The 18,758-nt window shown below is 42.4% G+C and overlaps 1 protein-coding gene across 1 annotated transcript; it reads right to left on the reverse strand.

Annotated features, from left to right (window-relative positions):
• Positions 1–4,735: 4,735 nt before the first annotated feature.
• Positions 4,736–15,291, reverse strand: LOC139471218 (kielin/chordin-like protein). Its single transcript, XM_071253509.1, has 5 exons — positions 15,234–15,291; positions 13,081–13,194; positions 8,651–8,913; positions 7,075–7,397; positions 4,736–4,997 (listed from the first exon to the last, which is right to left on the reverse strand). The coding sequence occupies exons 1-5, from the start codon at positions 15,289–15,291 to the stop codon at positions 4,736–4,738; spliced, it is 1,020 nt and encodes a 339-aa protein (XP_071109610.1).
• Between the last annotated feature and the right edge of the window lie 3,467 nt (positions 15,292–18,758).

The following is an 18,758-nucleotide window of genomic DNA, read 5'->3' on the forward strand; positions in this document are numbered from 1 at the left end:
TTGATTAGCATCACCACTCAGAAAAACAACAAAATTACGCAATTATTCAACATTACGACAGCGTCTACGCTGGACGGCCATACAGTGGGTACAAGTTCTATTCACTGACGAGTCTCGTTTTCACCTCAGCCACAGCGATGGACGGATTCGAGTGTACCGACGTCGAGGTGAACGTTACGTCAATCATTGCGTCATGGAAGAAGATCGTTTCGGCGGCGGCAGCGTTATGGTATGGGGAGGGATTACAGCAAGACAGAGGACCCGTTTGATAGTGGTAGAGTGAAATCTCAATGGACAGTGCTACCGCAACGAGATCATCGGCCCTGTTGTTCTACCGTTTTTGCGTCGTCATGGCCCAGGCATTACCTTTCAACATGACAATATACGCCCGGCCTCATATTGCTCGACAAAACAACGTGAATGTCATCCCCTGGCCGGCTCGCTCCCCTGATCTCTCACCAATCGAGCACATGTGGGATGAGATGGATCGGCGCCTTCGACGTCAACCACGTGTTCCACAGACACTCCAGAAACTTCGAAACATGCTCCAGCAGATATGGACAGATATCCCACAGGACTTTGTGCGACGCCTGGTCCATTCCATTAGACGAAGATGTGTTGCTTGCATCGCAACCAGAGGTGGACACACACGCTATTGATTTGTAAATTGACATTTTGGCATGTTCATGGTTTTTTTTATGAAATCACGCATTTTCTGAAGTCAGTATGGCAAATTAAACCATTTAAACACTTCATGAGTATTGTGTCTGTTGCAAACCGAAATTGTTTCAGATTTGGATAAAAATATTACTTTGCATTAAATCTTATTCAATGTCACAGGAACTTTTGTTGTTCAGTATATTTAATTTCATGACTGAATTTGTCCAGCACTTCTATGGACAAATAGTGAGACCATTTTAAAATTTACACCCAATTTGGTGATTGCCAAGTATTTGTTTGTATATTTATTGTTTAACGCCGCACTCAACAATATTCCAGCTATATGACGGCGGTCTGTCAAAAATCGAGTCTGGACCAGACATTCCAGTGACTGATATCATGAGCATCGATCCACGCAATTGGGATACGATGACATGCATCAACCAAGTCAGCGAGCCTGACCACCCGATCCAGTCCGTTGCCTCCTACGACAAGCATAGTCGGCTTCTACGGTAAGCATGGGATGCTGAACAGCTAGTCTACCCCGGATCTTCACAGGTCTGTTTACCTGTAGATGACCTTGAAATGCCCACCTCGTGTTGAATATACGTATGTACTGTTTATCGTCATACTCCACCTATTGTGTTCAAGGTGAAATCCTTTTTTGGTTATCTGTGCTAATGATAAGCTCTAAAATCACTAAATGCATCGGTCATTCAACTAAGCTACTTGAGACACTAAGTTGTCGAGAGAGGGCCGACGTCACTAATTCGCCTCCCGCCTCAATCTTTTAAAATCTAAGTCATCATGTCATCTAACCCCAGGCAAACATACCAACACGAAGCCCAACCACTACCAAACAACCTATCCCTTCCATTATTGACCATTACATGGAGTGAGTGAATATGGTTTTACGCCCTTTTAGCAATATTCCAGCAATATGACTAACATGACAAACTTAAGGAAAAACTTTCAATCCTTGATCCATGGGCTTTTGTTACAAAACGTGGTGACCATATGTAGTGTTACATATCTATTTTCAGAGGTTAAAGTCAATTTGTCGAAAATGAAAGCAAATGTCATTTACTGAGAAAACGGACCGCCTCCGTGATCTAGTGGTAGAGCGTCCGCCCGGAGAGCGGAAGGTCAGGGGTTCGATCCCCGGCTGCGTCATACCAAAAGACGTTAAAGGATGGTACTTGTTGTTACCCTGTCTGGCGCTCGGCATTAAGGGGCTAAAACAAGGACTGGTCGGCTCGGAGTCAGTATACTGTGTCTGAGTGGGGTATTCATGTTCAACTGCGGCATGGTATCTCAGTGGGCTAGCACTTCAAATCGGTCATGTTTTTAAAATGGATTTCAGTGGGATGTGGTTATATTCACAAGGTACATCTTTCTTTAAAATTAGTTTTATTTGGATGTAAACTAGATGTAGTGACTGTATTGGGTTTTCTTTTCTTATTGGGTAAATGTTATATCTGCAAATGTATATGAAAGAAAGACCATCCTCACATAATTAGTTATAGAGAGGACCCGTGACGATCCGGGTTAGAATAGGTCTTCGGCAACCCATGCCGTTAAAGGCAACTATGCTTGTCGTAAGAGGCGACTAACGGGATCGGGTGGTCAGGCTCGCTGACTTGGTTGATGCATGTCATCGATCCCAAATGCGTGGATCGATGCTCATGATGTCAATCACTAGATTGTCCGGTCCAGACTCGATTATTTTACAGACCGCCGTCATATAGCTTGAATATTGCTTAGTGCGGCGTTAAAGAACAAACAAACAAACACTTATAAGGAGAGTTAAAATTAGGTTACGAAATTGAGTCAAGTAAAAACCGTGTATCAGAGCTTTATGTCAAGTGGCCGCGTATCATTCGTTGTTTGATAATTAACAATAATAGTAAATACTTTTGATTTTAAGTTTAACAGAACTAACTGTATACAAACATAAAAAGCATGAGTGTGTGAATGACTTCTTTTGTCTTTGTTACGTAACTAAATTTTATATATTGTTTTAATAATTTGTAGATGGGACTCCTGCTAGCCTTGGCAGGGGTGCTTCTCTGTACAAGGGATGTTTGGAATAGAAATGTGAATTAAAAAAACGATAATTTCCACCTCTTCCCACGCTTACGAAAGGATTGTCTAAAAAGCATTATGCAAATGATGATGACTTCACTTCTGCTGTAGCATACTGTTTAACTACCACGAGGAAGCCTTCTACACCGGCGGGATGGCACTACAGTATCGCTGGCAGAAGTGTGTGGACCTCGGAGGAGATCATGTAGAAAAAATAACTGACAGCCAACTCCACCAACGCAGGCCATCATAGGTAAGTTCAGAGCTGTTCAGCCTACGCCGACGATGAAGCAAGTTGCTGAACGGGCCTCCGCAATGGGAACATTAATATTGCCCCTTGGTCCCGGTGTTCGTTCTGTCACGTGCTCACTAACTTGTACCCCTCGGCCTAAAGCCTCCCCCTTGGGTTTCGTCTTTCATCTTCCGTTTGAGATTCATCTCCTTTTACTGGGAATCCGGATTAGAATAGGTCTCTAGCAACCCATATGTGTCATGGACTAAATGGATCGGGTGGTGACTTGGCTGACTGCGTTTCATCCTACCCCGATTAATCGTTATATGTCTGATCCAGGCTCAAATCATCTTCCCGAGGCAAGAGTATGGAATACTGTAAGGGACATTCTCGCGATGGCGAGAACGCGAGATATTGGCCAAATCTCGCGTTCTCGCAATCTCGCAATCTCGCATTCTCGTGTTTGGGGTATATTTACCTCGTTTCCAAAGGTCGGGATCGCGAGAATGTCCCTTACAGTATTCCATACAAGAGAGGTAACTGACTTTAAAAGTCCAGTTTCCACCCTTGCCGAACTAGGCTGGAATTCCTGGGCTTGGTCGTAGCGTTACCAGTGGCTATTACCATTTATGTCCCTTCTAAGCCCATCCTATGGACCAATCAGATTCCACCTCTCGTATCACTTTGCTTCAAACAAATTGGCAGCGCCAAGTCAGGACGATCTGCTCGATAATCAAGATTTATATTGTGCTAAAATGGGTCTTTCATGGCGAAATGCATCAAATGAAGTGAGCACCTTGATTAAAACATGAAAAGATTTAAAATATCTGTTGACAACGAGTTGGCGGTGCACATGCTTTGCAAATCCTGGAATCGACCGAAATCCGCACGACAGTTTACGGACAGGATTTCGATTTCGGTGCGCGATTTTGATTGGACTATGCATAGACTCGTGACTCCAGCCAAATTGTAACTCCATAATACCAGCCTAGTTCGGCAAGGGTGGAAACTGGACTTTTGTAGTCAGTTAACTCTCTTGCCTCGGGAAGATGGGCTCAAATATGTAGAGACCACTGTCATGTAGTCGGAATATTGCTGAGTGCGACGTTAAACAACAACTATAAAACAATATCTGGCAACTGTTTTGTCTTAATGGAGCCCCGAATGCGCAGGTCAGTGCTCAGATCTGTTTGTCTGGTCCAAACACGTAGTTGCGACAAAAAGTTCTCACTTCATAACACAGACGTCAACTGGCGTTTATGCAGTGTTCCATCAGTAATCAACATTTTGTAAATCTGAATCTTTGAACTGTTAGGTAGTAACAGAAAGGGGTGGCCTAACGGTTAAAGTAAATTAGCTCGTCACACTGTAGGCCCGGGTTCCATTTCCCACATGTGTTCAATGTTTGAAAGCCCATTTCTGTGTGGCCGTCGTGATATCGCAGGAATAATGCTAAAAGCGTCGTTAAACCTTACTCACTCATTCAACAATTACTGATAGAAGCAGAAATGAAAGACATTTTCAAAATGGCTGCCATGGTGACAATTAGGTCGGACCACGCAACTAGCTAATCGCGGTTCGAATCCGCTTGTATTGGTGGCTTTATCTCCTTTGTAAGCTGAAACGCCGTATATTACTGACATACTGGCGTGTACAAATCCACACACTTCTAAACTAATTGAAAGAAACCACTTGTAGTGAATTCGGACGCTCTGCTGGGTTCATTACAAGATAACTTACTGGAAACTTTAATATCACTCAACACTTGACATCAACAACCGGCACGCACTGACGTCCATACTCCACTTTAATGCTACACGCAGAACTGAAATCACCTGCGCAGTGAGCCGAAACACACCGGGCCAGCGCCCCCAACGTCACTTCCGGCGTCTCCTTAGCTCCGAGACAATGCCGGAACACCCCCGTACGGTCGGTAAAATCGACACATGCCTCCGCTGCAAGAACAATGGCCCTCTCTGTTTTACATCTCAGGGTCGATCTTGAAATGTTGCTGCATAACCTGTTATAACAAAATACAAAAACACTTTCAACAATCATAAGAGTGAGTGAGTGAGTTTTTAACATTAACTTTAACATTATTCCAGTTATATCACGGCGTGTCAGCTTAATGTGGGAGGAAAGCCCGAAGTGATGCAGGTCTCAGACGTTTACCACTTCGGCGAAACCCACGAGCACGGGTATGGTGCTGACAAACCTAGAAACATAATCGGGGCGAATTGGGATTCGAACCCACAATCATAGGTTTCTGGCGTGCCCAAGGGACGCAACTCTGTACAGCGAATCGCGGCGCCTTAGACGACTGGGCCCCCCGTGCCCCCCAATAATAATCATAAGAAATCTCTGCTTAGAACAGTGTCCGTTTTAAGATTGCTACTGTACATGTACCATAAGCATGTGTTTGATCACTATCAAATAATCATGATACATTATGTTCACGAAACGATGAGGGTATCCTGCTCCACTGGTTGCACCCTTCACAAACACATGCAAAGGCAAGTCAATTGTTCATCCGTAAAGAAACAACGGAACCATATCATCAATACGGACAACGCTTCGAAAAATACTCATTTTCATTAAGGTCGTTGTTTACGTACCTGTTTTTGTGGATGAGTCTGAAAAAATATCTGCTACATTGTTAGCTTGAAGTTTTGGTAAAAGATGTGTTATTTATTGATTTTGTGAAAAGCTGTCACATTTAAATGTCTGTAGTCGTTTAACACCTCACTCAACAATAATCCAACTATATTCATTATATATCATATGCTTGCGACCTGTTTCGTTGTTTAACCACCTAGTTTCATGTCCACTGAAACAGAATTATTTCTCAGTTTTGTGTTTTTCTACTTTTCAATAAACCCAAAAAACAACATATGGCATGCGTTTAAAGGTGGTCTGTGTGTGTCAACAATGAATGGAAGCATTAACCAAATGCGAAAAGATCGCGTTTCCTTCCATACAGATATATTGTGTAAATCATTCGTAAAATCCCACAATCCCGTATGTATGCCTGTCACGTTCTTGAGTGTCGCCTTGTGGTCCCCGGGGCCAAACACACTTAAATATATAATGGAACCCCAGAGAACGTTCGGATCTCTTGATTTAGAGTTGAACGTTGATGTGTTTAGGCTGCTACAACTGAAAGTTTATAAGTATATGTTGCTTAAGCTCAAAGTTGATGTGTTTAGGTTGCTACAACTGAAAGTTTATAAGTATATGTTGCTTGAGCTGAAAGTTGATGTGTTTAGGCTGCTACAACTGAAGGTTGGTAAGTATATGTTGCTTGAGCTGAAAGTTGATGTGTTTAGGCTGCTACAACTGAAAGTTTATAAGTATATGTTGCTTGAGCTGAAAGTTGATGTGTTTAGGCTGCTACAACTGAAGGTTGGTAAGTATATGTTGCTTGAGCTGAAAGTTGATGTGTTTAGGCTGCTAGAGTGAGTGAGTGAGTGAGTGAGTGAGTTTGGTTTAACATTCCTTTTAACTGTATTTTAGTCATATCACGACGTGTCAGCTTAATGTGGGAGGAAAGCCCGAAGTGATGTTTACCACTTCGGTGAAACCCAAGAGCGCGGGGGAGGTGCTGACAAACCTAGAAACATTATCGGGGCGAACCGGGATTCGAACAATCATAAGTTTCTGGCGTGCACAAGGGACGAGACTGCTTGAGCTGAAAGTCGATGGGTCGAGGCTGCTTGGGTGAGTGAGTGTAGTTTTACGCCGCTTTTAGCAATATTCCAGCAATATACCGGCGGGGAACACCAGAAATGGGCTTTACACATTGTACCCATGTCGGGAATCGAACCCGGGTTCGAGCTGAAAGTCGATGGATATAGGCTGCTTGAGCTGAAAGTCGATGGATATAGGCTCACATTGACCTCAGCAGTCCAGTTAGTTATAATTGTTATTCCCCAAAACGAACTTAAGGTGGAGACACGTCTCTATATTTATCTACATCTGCCATTAAAGGCTCCACGCATGCGCACTTATTACCATTTCGGCTTCCGCCTGTTGCCTAAAAGCGTTGACCTTGCCGCGCGACCCAACAGTGAAACCAGTTTATAAAGATTCAAACTTACGAGTTGTCGCTGTCAACCGTCGTCACAAGCTCATTGGTCAGATCTAAAGCCCGTTTCTGTCGAACACTGAAGTTGGAAGTCCCGAATACCTTCTTCCCCAACTCCACGAGCGCCGACCCGCTTCCCCCACACGTACCGCACGTGCTGTGCCCATAACTCGTTTGACTCCGGGGTGCGGCTAGCGTGATGACCCCCTGCCAGTGGAAGGCGACTTGGGTGTGGCACTGGGGGGAGGAGACGGTATAATACCACCGTCTGTCCTGGGAGAGATGCACTGAGAGGTTAGAATCACCAAGCGTCGCTGGCAAGGCGATAGGTGAGTCCTAAAATTCAAGATAGTCACACATATACAGTAAATCTCGGTTATAACGAACATGCTTATCACGAACTGACGGATATAACGAACTTACTTTTTTGGTCCCAACTATTTGCTGTAGTTATGATGTATATGTACTTATAACGAACTACGGTTATAACGAACTAAAATTAGTAGTCCCTTTCAGTTCGCTATAACCGTAATTTACTGTATATATATATATGCGTTGAAGTCAACACAAGCATTCATCATTAATCATGACACATTTGAAGTAGTTTTTTTAATCGAACGAAGCATGATTTGTGGCATGATAGATTCCTTTCATATGTTTTTTTTTATTTCTTCTTGTTATATTTTAATCATGTCATGTCATCAATAACATGCGTCAAATTCACACACGGCTGTATATCTGATGACTGATGAAGGCACATATGTTTTAAATTCAACGAAATATGTTAGTTCGCTGGAAGTTTTGTTCGAAACAGATTATTTTCTCAATCAGCCCTTTAAAACGTAACCCAATTATTATTTTTGTACCCACAGCACATAATTTTGCAGAACATCAACATGACAAATGAAGGCCTTTTGTCTTAGGAAAAATCAGATGACAAGGTTTTTTCCAGCATTTTGGGGAATATATTGTATTTCAAAGCAATCCCAGTTTTAACGCCGATTTGAAACCGAAGCGCTTTGTCACGACGTGTCAGCATAGTCGTCTAAAGTGCCACAATTTGTTGTCCAGAATAGGTCCCTTAAGCGTCCCAGAAACCACTAATCATGAGATCGAATCCCATATTAGCCCCGATTATGTTTCTAGGTTTGTATGCACCATACTGCTCGTAGGTTTCACCGAAGTGGTAAACGTCTGAGACCTGCATCACTTCGGGCTTTCCTCCCACATTAACCTGACACGCCGTGATAACTGAAACACTGTTCGACCCATGAAGATCCGGGGTAGAATAGGTCTTCAGCAACCCATGCTCGCCGTAAAAGGCGACTATGCTTGTCGTAAAAGGCGACTAACGGGATCGGGTGGTCAGGCTCGCTGACTTGGTTGATGCATGTCATCGATCCCAATTGCGTGGATCGATGCTCATAATATTAATCACTGGATTGTCAGGTCCAGACTCGATTATTTACAGACCGCCGTCATATAGCTGGAATATTGCTGAGTGCGGCGTTAAACAACAAACCAAACAAACCAATGAAACACTGTTCAAAGCGGTGTTACATCAAACTCACTCACTCAATAAAACCTACCGAGTCTACAAATATTCCATCCCCGGAAATACGGCCGCTGAATGACGTTGTTCCCCTCTGAATAAACCAGAACACCTCCGACTCGTACACTGCCGACACACCCGTACCCCTCCGTACGCTCGTACCGTACACAACCACAGGGCCACACGTATCCGTACCGTACTGTGCCAGCACGTGCGTACAGGGAAATACGGCATTCAGCTGGTCTCCCTGGAACGTACGGATATGCGGGTCCCCGTAGCTCGCGCACGCACATGACGTAGCTGAAAATATCAGAGTGAGTGAGTGAATTAGGTTTGGCGCCGCTAGCATTATTTGAATATATCACTTTTTAGGAAAGCCCTACATCTTGGGTCAAACGCCTGCTTATGATTAAATATGATGAAAAATCTCCCTAAAACCTGTAAAATCAGCCTTTTCGCACACGTTACCCTTGCATAATAGCCACGTGTTGAAATGAGCAAACTGTATTGATAATTCGTATGAATAATCATGTAACTATCATGACGATTTCTAAATGTTTAGTTCATTTTCCAACACATGCTCATGTAAACAGACCCGTTTGGCTCCAAATGAGAACGATGGATTGCAAAATCAAAATCAAAATCGGGAATAGTCTATTCCCTGTCAATATGGTATACGGCAATGAATACGCTGTACCCATCAATATCTGCTGTTTGTTATTTTTATTCCCATCACTGGAACAAGTTGTTAAGAAACTATTATATTGTTATGTGTACAAGCATTCGTCACCACTCGCCCCTTTCCGTAACATGCAAGAAGACTCGTTCTACATTCGCCACCACTCGTCCCTTTCCGTAACCTGCAAGAAGACTCGTCCCCCTATCGATGAAGTTATGTGCGAAGATGCGACAAACCAAATCATTATGCGTGTATGATTTCAAGTTCTTCGTCAAAGAATCCCTCAGAAATAATTTTTGATTTTACATATGCCTTGCATCTAAAAATATACCCAAGACACAGTTACATGTGTTCAATCATACTGTATAATTCCGCACGTCCCAATGTGCTTTAAATTGCATCTGAAATATATATAATACATGGGGAAATAATATGAGCACCATTACGCAACGAGTTGACAATTGTTTTAGGTATGCCCGTTTGCGCTAAGACGGAACCCGGTCGCACAAATGGCCATGAGAGGGGCACGAGTCGCTATTCGGCTTGTCCCGGAATAACACGAGTTGGTCACGAATGGTGTACAAGTTGACCTCTTCAACGGAGGGGTGCACATCGGTAGGAGGAACGGCGCAACGGCCAAACTGACTGTCGTACAATCTCATTAAAATCAGACCTTAGTTCTTGCTACCGAACAAAGCTTTGTTTAGCGGTAGCAAGAACTAAGGTCTGATTTTAATGAGATTGACTGTCGTAAAATCGTCTCTTTCGTCGAATTTATTTAAATACGGTCGCCGTGAACGAATAAAATACCTCGTCGAATAAAGACGCTCCTTCGACTACTTTGGCACAAAACACTACTAAAATGACCGCCTCCTATAGGGGTCAACGGTTCTTAGAGAGTCGATGGCAAGTAAATGCTAAATATGAAAATGACAAATAAAATATTTTATTAATATTTAGTATGCCGAACCCAAATGTCCAACCAAAGTGTAACACAAACGTTGTCCTTGAGACGTTTCCTCAGGCTACTATTCATTTCGAGTTGATGATGATACAGAGGATGACAAGCCACTGGCAACATTTCCTCCATCTCATTGACATTAATAACACGTGCAGTGTCAGTTTGGACACCAGTGTCCGAATACATTTCGTCGACTATTGTTATACTTCAAAGAAAACATTACCAATATTTATCTTTCATATGAAGGCCTTTGATGCCGACTCCTCGTCAGTGTGTCTATCATATTAAGAGGATATTAAAACCATTAGTACAGGTGCACTTTGCTGTTAATGGGCGTGTGAGTGGAATTTCCTGGAGTAGTTGTTAGGGAAGTAGTGTCGTTAGTGGTGGAGAAAGTAGTATAGGTAATGGTTTTGATGACACGTGATCGTGTCTGTACTGGCAGTAAGATTAAAAGGAAACGGTTTTCAATATGCGGAGGATTGACTTTTCGAACTCAAGAAATATGTCTTTGTCGGAGTGGAACTACACCTTGACTGGTGCACTGTGGAAGGTTTTCTCAAGGCAGAGTCCTTTTTTTCGTATTCTTACACAAAATCACAACTGAACTTTCATGAATAAAACCATGAATAAATATAGTTATAAAGGCTGACAATCCTTAAGTATCGCAATAATGTCTTGTATTTACGATGACCGCCTCCGTGGTCTAGTGGTGGAGCGTCCGCCCGGAGAGCTGAAGGTGCGGGGTTCGATCCCAGGCCGCGTCATACCAAATGACGTTAAAAGATGGTACTGGCTGGCTCGGTATTAAGTGGCTAAAACAAGGACTAGTCTCGGAATCAGCATACAGTGTCCAAGTGGGTTATTCATGTTAAACTATGACATGGTATCTCAGTGGCCTAACAATAAAATCGGCATTAGTCGGGACTATAGACTGACATTTAGTCTCTGAAATCTTATATTACACAATATCCTTCTTGACTCTAAAAATAATAAAAAAATCTCTCTGCTGTGGAATAGAGCTAGCTTGAGCTGGCTAGACTTGCTTTTGTATATATTTTTCTAGATTATTATTTTCATAAAATAAATATATTCCCCGGTCATGGGAGCAGGACTATCGGGACTAGTACAAACAGCCACGCACACACGTACGTGCACGTCAATTTGTTAGTGAAATAATCTTGAACGCGACATTTGACTTCATCTCACTTTATTAACAATGATCAGAATACATCTAACGGGAAATGCTTCTTTCAAAATGAGAATCTTGTGAAAAAATAGTACTTGATCGTTTTGAACGCTATGCTTCTGATGAGACGCGCAGCGAACAGGTTCACGCGACACACTCTACTTGGCATGAGAGGAGAAATTAGCACAGAAAAAATAAGTATATATCGTCAGCGTCGAGACGTTTTTTCACGGCAATGATTCAAGTTAATCAACCGTTGTACATAACTAATACATCTTACCTGACAGGCGACCTAGGACTGACATAAACGCCATTGTCACTTGATTGATATTCATCTCACCATCTGATAATTATCTTTATCGGTTTAAATTTCCAAGGTTAAGAGAAATTTATCGTAATCATCATTCTTCTGAGTGCGCGAGTTGTTTTACACCGCTTTTAGCAATATCACCTCGGGGCACACCTGAAATGGGCTTTTAGGCATTGTACCCATGTGAGGAATCGATCCCGGGACTTCGGCGTGACGAGCAAACGCTTTCACCACAAGGCTACCCCACCGCTCTTAATCGTTTGAATATTAAAGTAGGTCAAACGAATGAGAATGTATTCGAGTGTATGTAGTAAATAAGTAATGTTTTCGTCATATTACTTTTTCCAGCCATATTATGACAGTCCACACCAAACAAGGCATTCACACATTGCATCGATATAGGGAATCGAACCCGGGCCTTCGGCGTAACGAGAGAACGCATTATACTCACTGGGCTAACCAAGCGGTCCCCCATGCGTATGCGGTTATCCTGGTAGTAGTAGCAGTAGTAGTTGTAGTAGTTGGGTTGGTTGGTTTGTTTGTTGTTTTAACGCACCACTCAGCAATATTCCAGCTATATGACGGTGGTCTGTAAATAATCGAGTCTGGGCCAGACAATCCAGTGATTAATGTCATGAGCATCGATCCAAGCAATTGGGATCGATGACATGCATCAACCAAGTCAGCGAGGCTGACCACCCGATCCCGATAGTCGCCTCTTACGACAAGCAGAGTAGCCTAGTAGTAGTTCACGCGACGTTCACGTTTCGCACTGCACATAACTACATGTATAACGCCGAAATGTATTCATACCATTCGATCCCGAACAATCTACCAACTTTGAAAAGAACCCCAAGAACTAAAGAGTAACATCCATTTTAAAAGATTACATTTGTCTTTTTTTCTAATTTCTTTTGTAGCATGTCCTTTCTTGTGTAGCCTCGAGTCAGCACCAGCTATTGGGGTGGCCTCATGGTTAAAGCGTCACACCGAAAGGCCGGGATCGACACCCCACATGGATACAATGTGGGGAGCCCATTTCTGGTGTAAGCGGGACGGTCGGGTAGCCTAGTGGTTAAAGCGTTCGCTCGTCACGCCGAAGACCCGGGTTCGATTCCCGACATGGGAACAATGTGTGAAGCCCATTTCTGGTGTCGCCTTACCTTGATATTGCTGGAATATTGCTAAAAGCGGCGTAAAACCATACTCACTCACTCATTCTGGTGAAAGCCATTGTGATAATCTTAAATGGGGCATAATCACTCAGTCAGTCAGTCATTCACTCACTCACTCACTCACTCACTCACAAGCTCACAGCAGATACCCACCGTCAGGTTGGCACAGGTACTTTCCGTGTCCAACGTGTTCGTCGTCGCAGACACAGTGGTCGTCGTCACAGTGTGCGTTGTCAGCGCAGTCCTTGTTCGTGCTGCACGTGCAGGCTGTAAACGAGTGACATCGTGATAAATACAATTGTGGTCAACAAACATGCGTGGTTAGAATTGATTTTTTCACAAATGGAGAATTATAAGTGTCTTGGCAAACCTGTGCCTGAAAACTTCATAAACGAACCATGCCCTCGTATCGGGACATCAAACTAACCAACCAGCCGAGTCACAGAACCCGACTACCAGATGACTAGTAGTGGACTGAAGCCAGTATACTGTATCTGAGTGGGGTATTCATGTTAAACTGCGGCATGGAATCTCGGTGGGCTAGCACTATAAATCGGCATTAGTCCGGACTAGTACAAGCACGCACGCACGCACGCACGCACGCACGCACGCACGCGCGCGCACACACACACGTGCATGCACGTCGCTATATAAATGAATCAATCTTGAAGGCGACGTTATTCACCATTTCGCCTTACCCATGGCGACAGTAGCACGATCGTACACTATGATTGAGTGAGTGAGTGAGTTGGGTTTTACGCCGCTTCTAACAGTATTCCAGTTATATCACGGCGGGTCAGCTTAATGTGGGAGGAAAGCCCGAAGGTCTCAGACGTTTACCACTTGGGTGAAACCCACGAGCACGGGTATGGTGCTGACAAACCTAGAAACATAATCGGGGCGAACCGGGATTCGAACCCACAATCATAGGTTTCTGGCGTGCCCAAGGGACGCAATTCTGTACAGCGAATCGCGGCGCCTTGTGTGTGTGTATATATATATGTATATGTATCTTATGTGTTATTAATACACCAATGTATATAAATACTAGCACAATGCATTTGCTCTGAGAATATCAGAGATTTTGTATATCTTCGGATGTAACTTCTGGAGGAAATAAAGAATTTTATTCATTCTTGCATAAAGGCATAATCATATGATTATTGATGGATTAATTGCCAACTGGACCCTTGGATTTGGTAGGTTGGTTGGTTTGTTGTTTAACGCCGCACTCAGCAATATTCCAGCTATATGACGGCGGTCTGTAAATAATCGAGTCTGGACCTGACAATCCAGTGATTGACATCATGAGCATCGATCCACGCAATTGGGATCGCTGACATGCATCAACCAAGTCAGCGAGCCTGACCACCCGATCCCGTTAGTCGCCTTTTACGGCAAGCTTGGGTTGCTGAAGACCTATTCTACCCCGGGTCTTCACGGGGGTCTGGACCCGTGGAGTTTCTGGTACGAAACTAGATCTCCAGCAACCAATGCGTTTAAGAGGAGACTAAATGTGTCAGAGGGTCAGGCTTGGTGACTTGTCATCGTATCTAAATTGTGTGGATTAATTCTCATGATATCAATCACTGGATTGTCTGATCCAGGTTGGATAATTTGCACACCACCTTAATAGTAAGTGAGTGTGTATGGTTTTACGCCGCTTTTAGCACTATCCCAGCTATATCAAGGCGGGTGACACAAGAAATGGGCTTCACGCATTGTGCCCATGTGAGGTATCGAACCGGGGTCTTCGGCGTGACGAGCGAACGCTTTAACCACTAGGTTTCCCACCGCCCTAACACCTTACTTTTGCTTGAATATGTCGTAGGGTGTTAAAAAACCAATAAAAAAAACTTTTATAACTGAATATCTGCAATGAGTAAGATGACGATATGGAAGATATTGCGTACCAGATTGATAAATATCCTGTCTGGAGAAACAACACACGGGATGATTGGTCCCATTCAAATAGATATTTCATAACACATATAAAACATAACCTTACAAAGGTGTTTAAATTATAAAAAATAAATTAAATTGAAAATAATTATATGAACTCCTTCATTTATGGGTGTTCCTCTTAACTTAAACAGTTGAACATCAATACACTTTAAATCTTCAAAAAGGGAGTTTTGAGTTTGGATTTGTGTCTAAAAAGAAAACAAGAAAAATCGATTAAATGATCGCAGTTACTTTTGTCCACTGTTATTATTTTCGGTTATTGTAATGACGGCTTAGTCACGAATTTATTAATGTTTCAGTGTTTGATATGCAATGTCAAAATGTCTGTAGAAACGACTTACCTAGACTTATCTGCACGAACAACACCACAACGACCGCACACAAACACTCTCTATTCATACCTGCCGCTAACTAGAAAATGATTTTCTGCAACGCACTTTATTTTTTCGCTATTTCAATAACTGCCGCCTGGGGTGTAGACCCTATCACTCCAATCAATTGTCGGCAAGAACAAAGGCAACCCTGGGGCTCTCGTGAATAGATTAGCGGCAATCTTACATCACCTACAAATTATCTGCACTCGTATATTAGCCGTGAATTGCACACTTGTACTATTTAAAACGAAATGTGTATTTATAGCATTCGACTTTTAATGACTGGAATTATTTCATTTTAACTACATTCCTACATGTACAATATATATTCCACGTGATGCGGACGTTGTCCCGAAATGATGGGAACACAATGGCCCAGCGGTTCCAGGCGCTCACCGTAGGTTCGAATCCCAGCTTCCCCCTCGATTGTGTCTGTTATTCTGCCTAGCGCTTGGCATTTAGGGCCCGGTCGGCCCGTAGTCAATAAAGTGAGCTTTGGCGTTTCTTTGGGGTAGTACTTTAAAACTGGCATTAGCTCTGACTAGTACAAGCAGACGCACGCACGCGCAAACGCACACACACGTGCATGCACGTCACTATAAGTGCATTGATCTAGAACGCAGCGTTAAGCGATGAGCATGTACGCGTGTGTGTTTGTGTGGCTGCTTGTACTGGTCCGGACTGATGCCGATTTATAGTGCTAGCTCACTGAGATACCATGCCGCAGTTTAACATGAATACCCCACTCAGACACAGTATACTGACTCCGAGCCGACCAGTCCTTGTTTTAGCCCCTTAATGCCGAACGCCAGACAGGGTAACAACAAGTACTATCTTTTAACGTCTTTGGGTTTGACGCGGCCGGGTATCGAACCCCTGACCTTCCGTTCCCCAGGCGGACGCTCTACCACTAGACCACGGAGGCGGTCTTTTGTCTTTTAGACAGCAGCAGACACTTAATCTCTGACACTAAGCACAGTTGCCCAATGTTCATTTTTAAGGGCTAAGAATAGCCAATCACAAATATTGATATTACAGCGGCCTATAAAGGTTGGTATTAACAAATAAATGTTTATTTAAATAAATAAAAGTTCGCATTGTGACTAAAATAATGTCAAGATCCACTAATAACGGGTGTTTTTTTCCGGACAGCATAAACTGCAGTTACGTAACCCATACATTGGCATAAGGGATAATAAATGGCCAGTCCTTAAATTCTGTCGTCCACCCAACCAAAAATAAATAGCTGTTCCCAAACAATAGAGGATTATAAGTGAGTAAAATGATTTGAAGACAAGAAAGGTACTTGTAATAGTCAGCTGTCTTTTGTTTTATCTTCATAGGAGCTAGTGCTGTGAGTGACCAACGTATTAGGGATGGCAAAATTGATATCATCTATGCCTCTTCAGAAGCCTTAATTGGTGATACGGAGTGGATATCAGCCATACAAAAGTTAAATATTTCATCTATTGTTGTGGATGAATTTGATGATGTTGGGAAGGAAGTTAAAGAAATTACTATGTGTACAGGGTGCAGAAGAGGAGCCATCATGTCATCCTTCTTAAACCCTGAAGACATGGAGAAACTGAAGGAAACTACTCGAGTCCATGCATGTTGTGATGCTTGTGCAACACATTGTGCTTGTGGTGTGTGCACTTCTCTGCCGATTGAAGACATGTTTCATTCAATAGATGGTTGTAAGGACGCAAATGACAGTGTAGACAGTGACGTCACCGTCGATTATCAATGCATTTCACGCTTTGATGATAGTTTTGATATTGATTTGTAACTGCATTGATACATCTGTATGTGTGTCTTATTGCCATGATTAAAATCAAATCTGACTGTTGCACTCTTTCAGTCTTTGACAATCTAAACACTTTTAGCAGTCCGAATGAGGAATGAGAAATGTTTTTTATGCTGCTTTTAGCAGTATTCCAGCAATATCACGACAGGGAGACACCAGAAATGGGCTTTACAGAAGGAGATCAGGACTCGTTAACATTTAAGAATATGTCTATTTTGTTGTTTGGTTTGGTTTGTTTGTTGTTTAACGCTGCACTCAGCAATATTCCAGCTATATGACAGCAGTCTGTAATTAATCAAGTCTGGACCAGTCGGTCCTATTTTGTGGGGTGGTAGGGTAGTCCAGTGGTTAAAGCGATGGCTCATGACACCAAAGACCCGGGTTCGATTACACACATGGGTACAATGTGTCAAACCAATTTCTGGTGTTCCCCGCCGTGATATTGCTGCAATATTGCTAAAAGCGGCGTGAAAACATACTATGTATTTGTCTTAATTATTCGGCATTCATATTTTCAGATTAAATAGTAAATAACAGTTTTATCTGATTCTGATTTAAAAATAACAAAACTTCTATGTCTCATGCCAAGTAACATAAAGAAATTTAACACATGAACATTCACTTACTTTCATTTAATGTTGTACTAGTAAGGGTGTATATTATTCTCAAGTGACAACAGGAAACTGATTACATATTGATGGAACAAAATAAACCTGTTACGTTAACATCAGTCTACATAATTTGAAGGAGCGCAGGAGTTGTGACAATAATCCACGATCACTAATATCAGAAGTGTTTCTTCTACATGTACCTATTTAGCCATGTACCTAACTGAAACAATAGTTTTTTGGGTCAAAGTTCACATATGAATCGTTTTCTTTGGATACACAATAGAAACATAACTTTGTTTATCGGTAGCGAGAACTAAGGTCTGATTTTAATGAGATTGAAGAATAACGTGCGTCATATATATCACGGGCTCTCGGAAGTTAATATGGGGGCACAGCCCTGAAGATGTATACCCAGAGGACCCAGCAGTAATAAACTATATTTAATAGTCCGTCCGCATGTAAGAGTGGGATGGGGAAGGCGATATTATCAGCCCTCAGTTTATTCTGCTCATCAATGCAGAGGAATAAGACATAAATATCCACCGCATACCTTGATGGGTTACGTCCCGGACAGAGAACAGTATTTATGTGTAAATAGCGTGTGACATGAATATTTCATGAATCACGTATTTTTTCTTGGGATTCTTGACAGTTGCCCACACATAGTGTTAATGATCACCGTTTGCGGCAATCAGTTGGATCGCCGGATGGAGTTATTGCCCTTTTATCAAAGGGAGGCTACTCCAGCCCATGGGCATCTTAGCCGCTTTCCAAAGTCACTCGTCCCGTTGTCTCATCAGCTCAGCTATGCCCCTGACTTTCGGTAACTTAAACCATCTTTTGACAATGATGATAATTATCTGAGATAAAAGGTAATGTATTGTATATAAATTTATTTCGTTTATTTTTTATTTACTTATTTGGTATGTGCTTGTGTATGCTATCATTATTTTGACCAATATGATATTGTAATATTCAGTTCATTTGTAATATATGGTGTTTCATTTTGTTCCTTTGCAAATCTATGTTGTTCCTCTTATACATGGTATAACAAATTTAGCCGTTTTGATTGCC

This window comes from Haliotis cracherodii, unplaced genomic scaffold (genome assembly GCF_022045235.1).
Source record: "Haliotis cracherodii isolate W230 unplaced genomic scaffold, xgHalCrac1.p SCAF_22, whole genome shotgun sequence".
NCBI lineage: Eukaryota > Metazoa > Mollusca > Gastropoda > Lepetellida > Haliotidae > Haliotis > Haliotis cracherodii.

Bases quoted from the DNA above. Each gene is read 5' to 3' on its own strand.
- LOC139471218 (XM_071253509.1), bottom strand. From the start codon at position 15,291: ATGAATAGAGAGTGTTTGTGTGCGGTCGTTGTGGTGTTGTTCGTGCAG. The intron at 13,195-15,233 runs GTAAGTCGTTTC...ACTCGTTTACAG, and splicing joins GTTCGTGCAGATAAGTCTAG to CCTGCACGTGCAGCACGAAC. The intron at 7,398-8,650 runs GTAGGTTTTATT...CTTGAATTTTAG, and splicing joins ATGGAATATTTGTAGACTCG to GACTCACCTATCGCCTTGCC.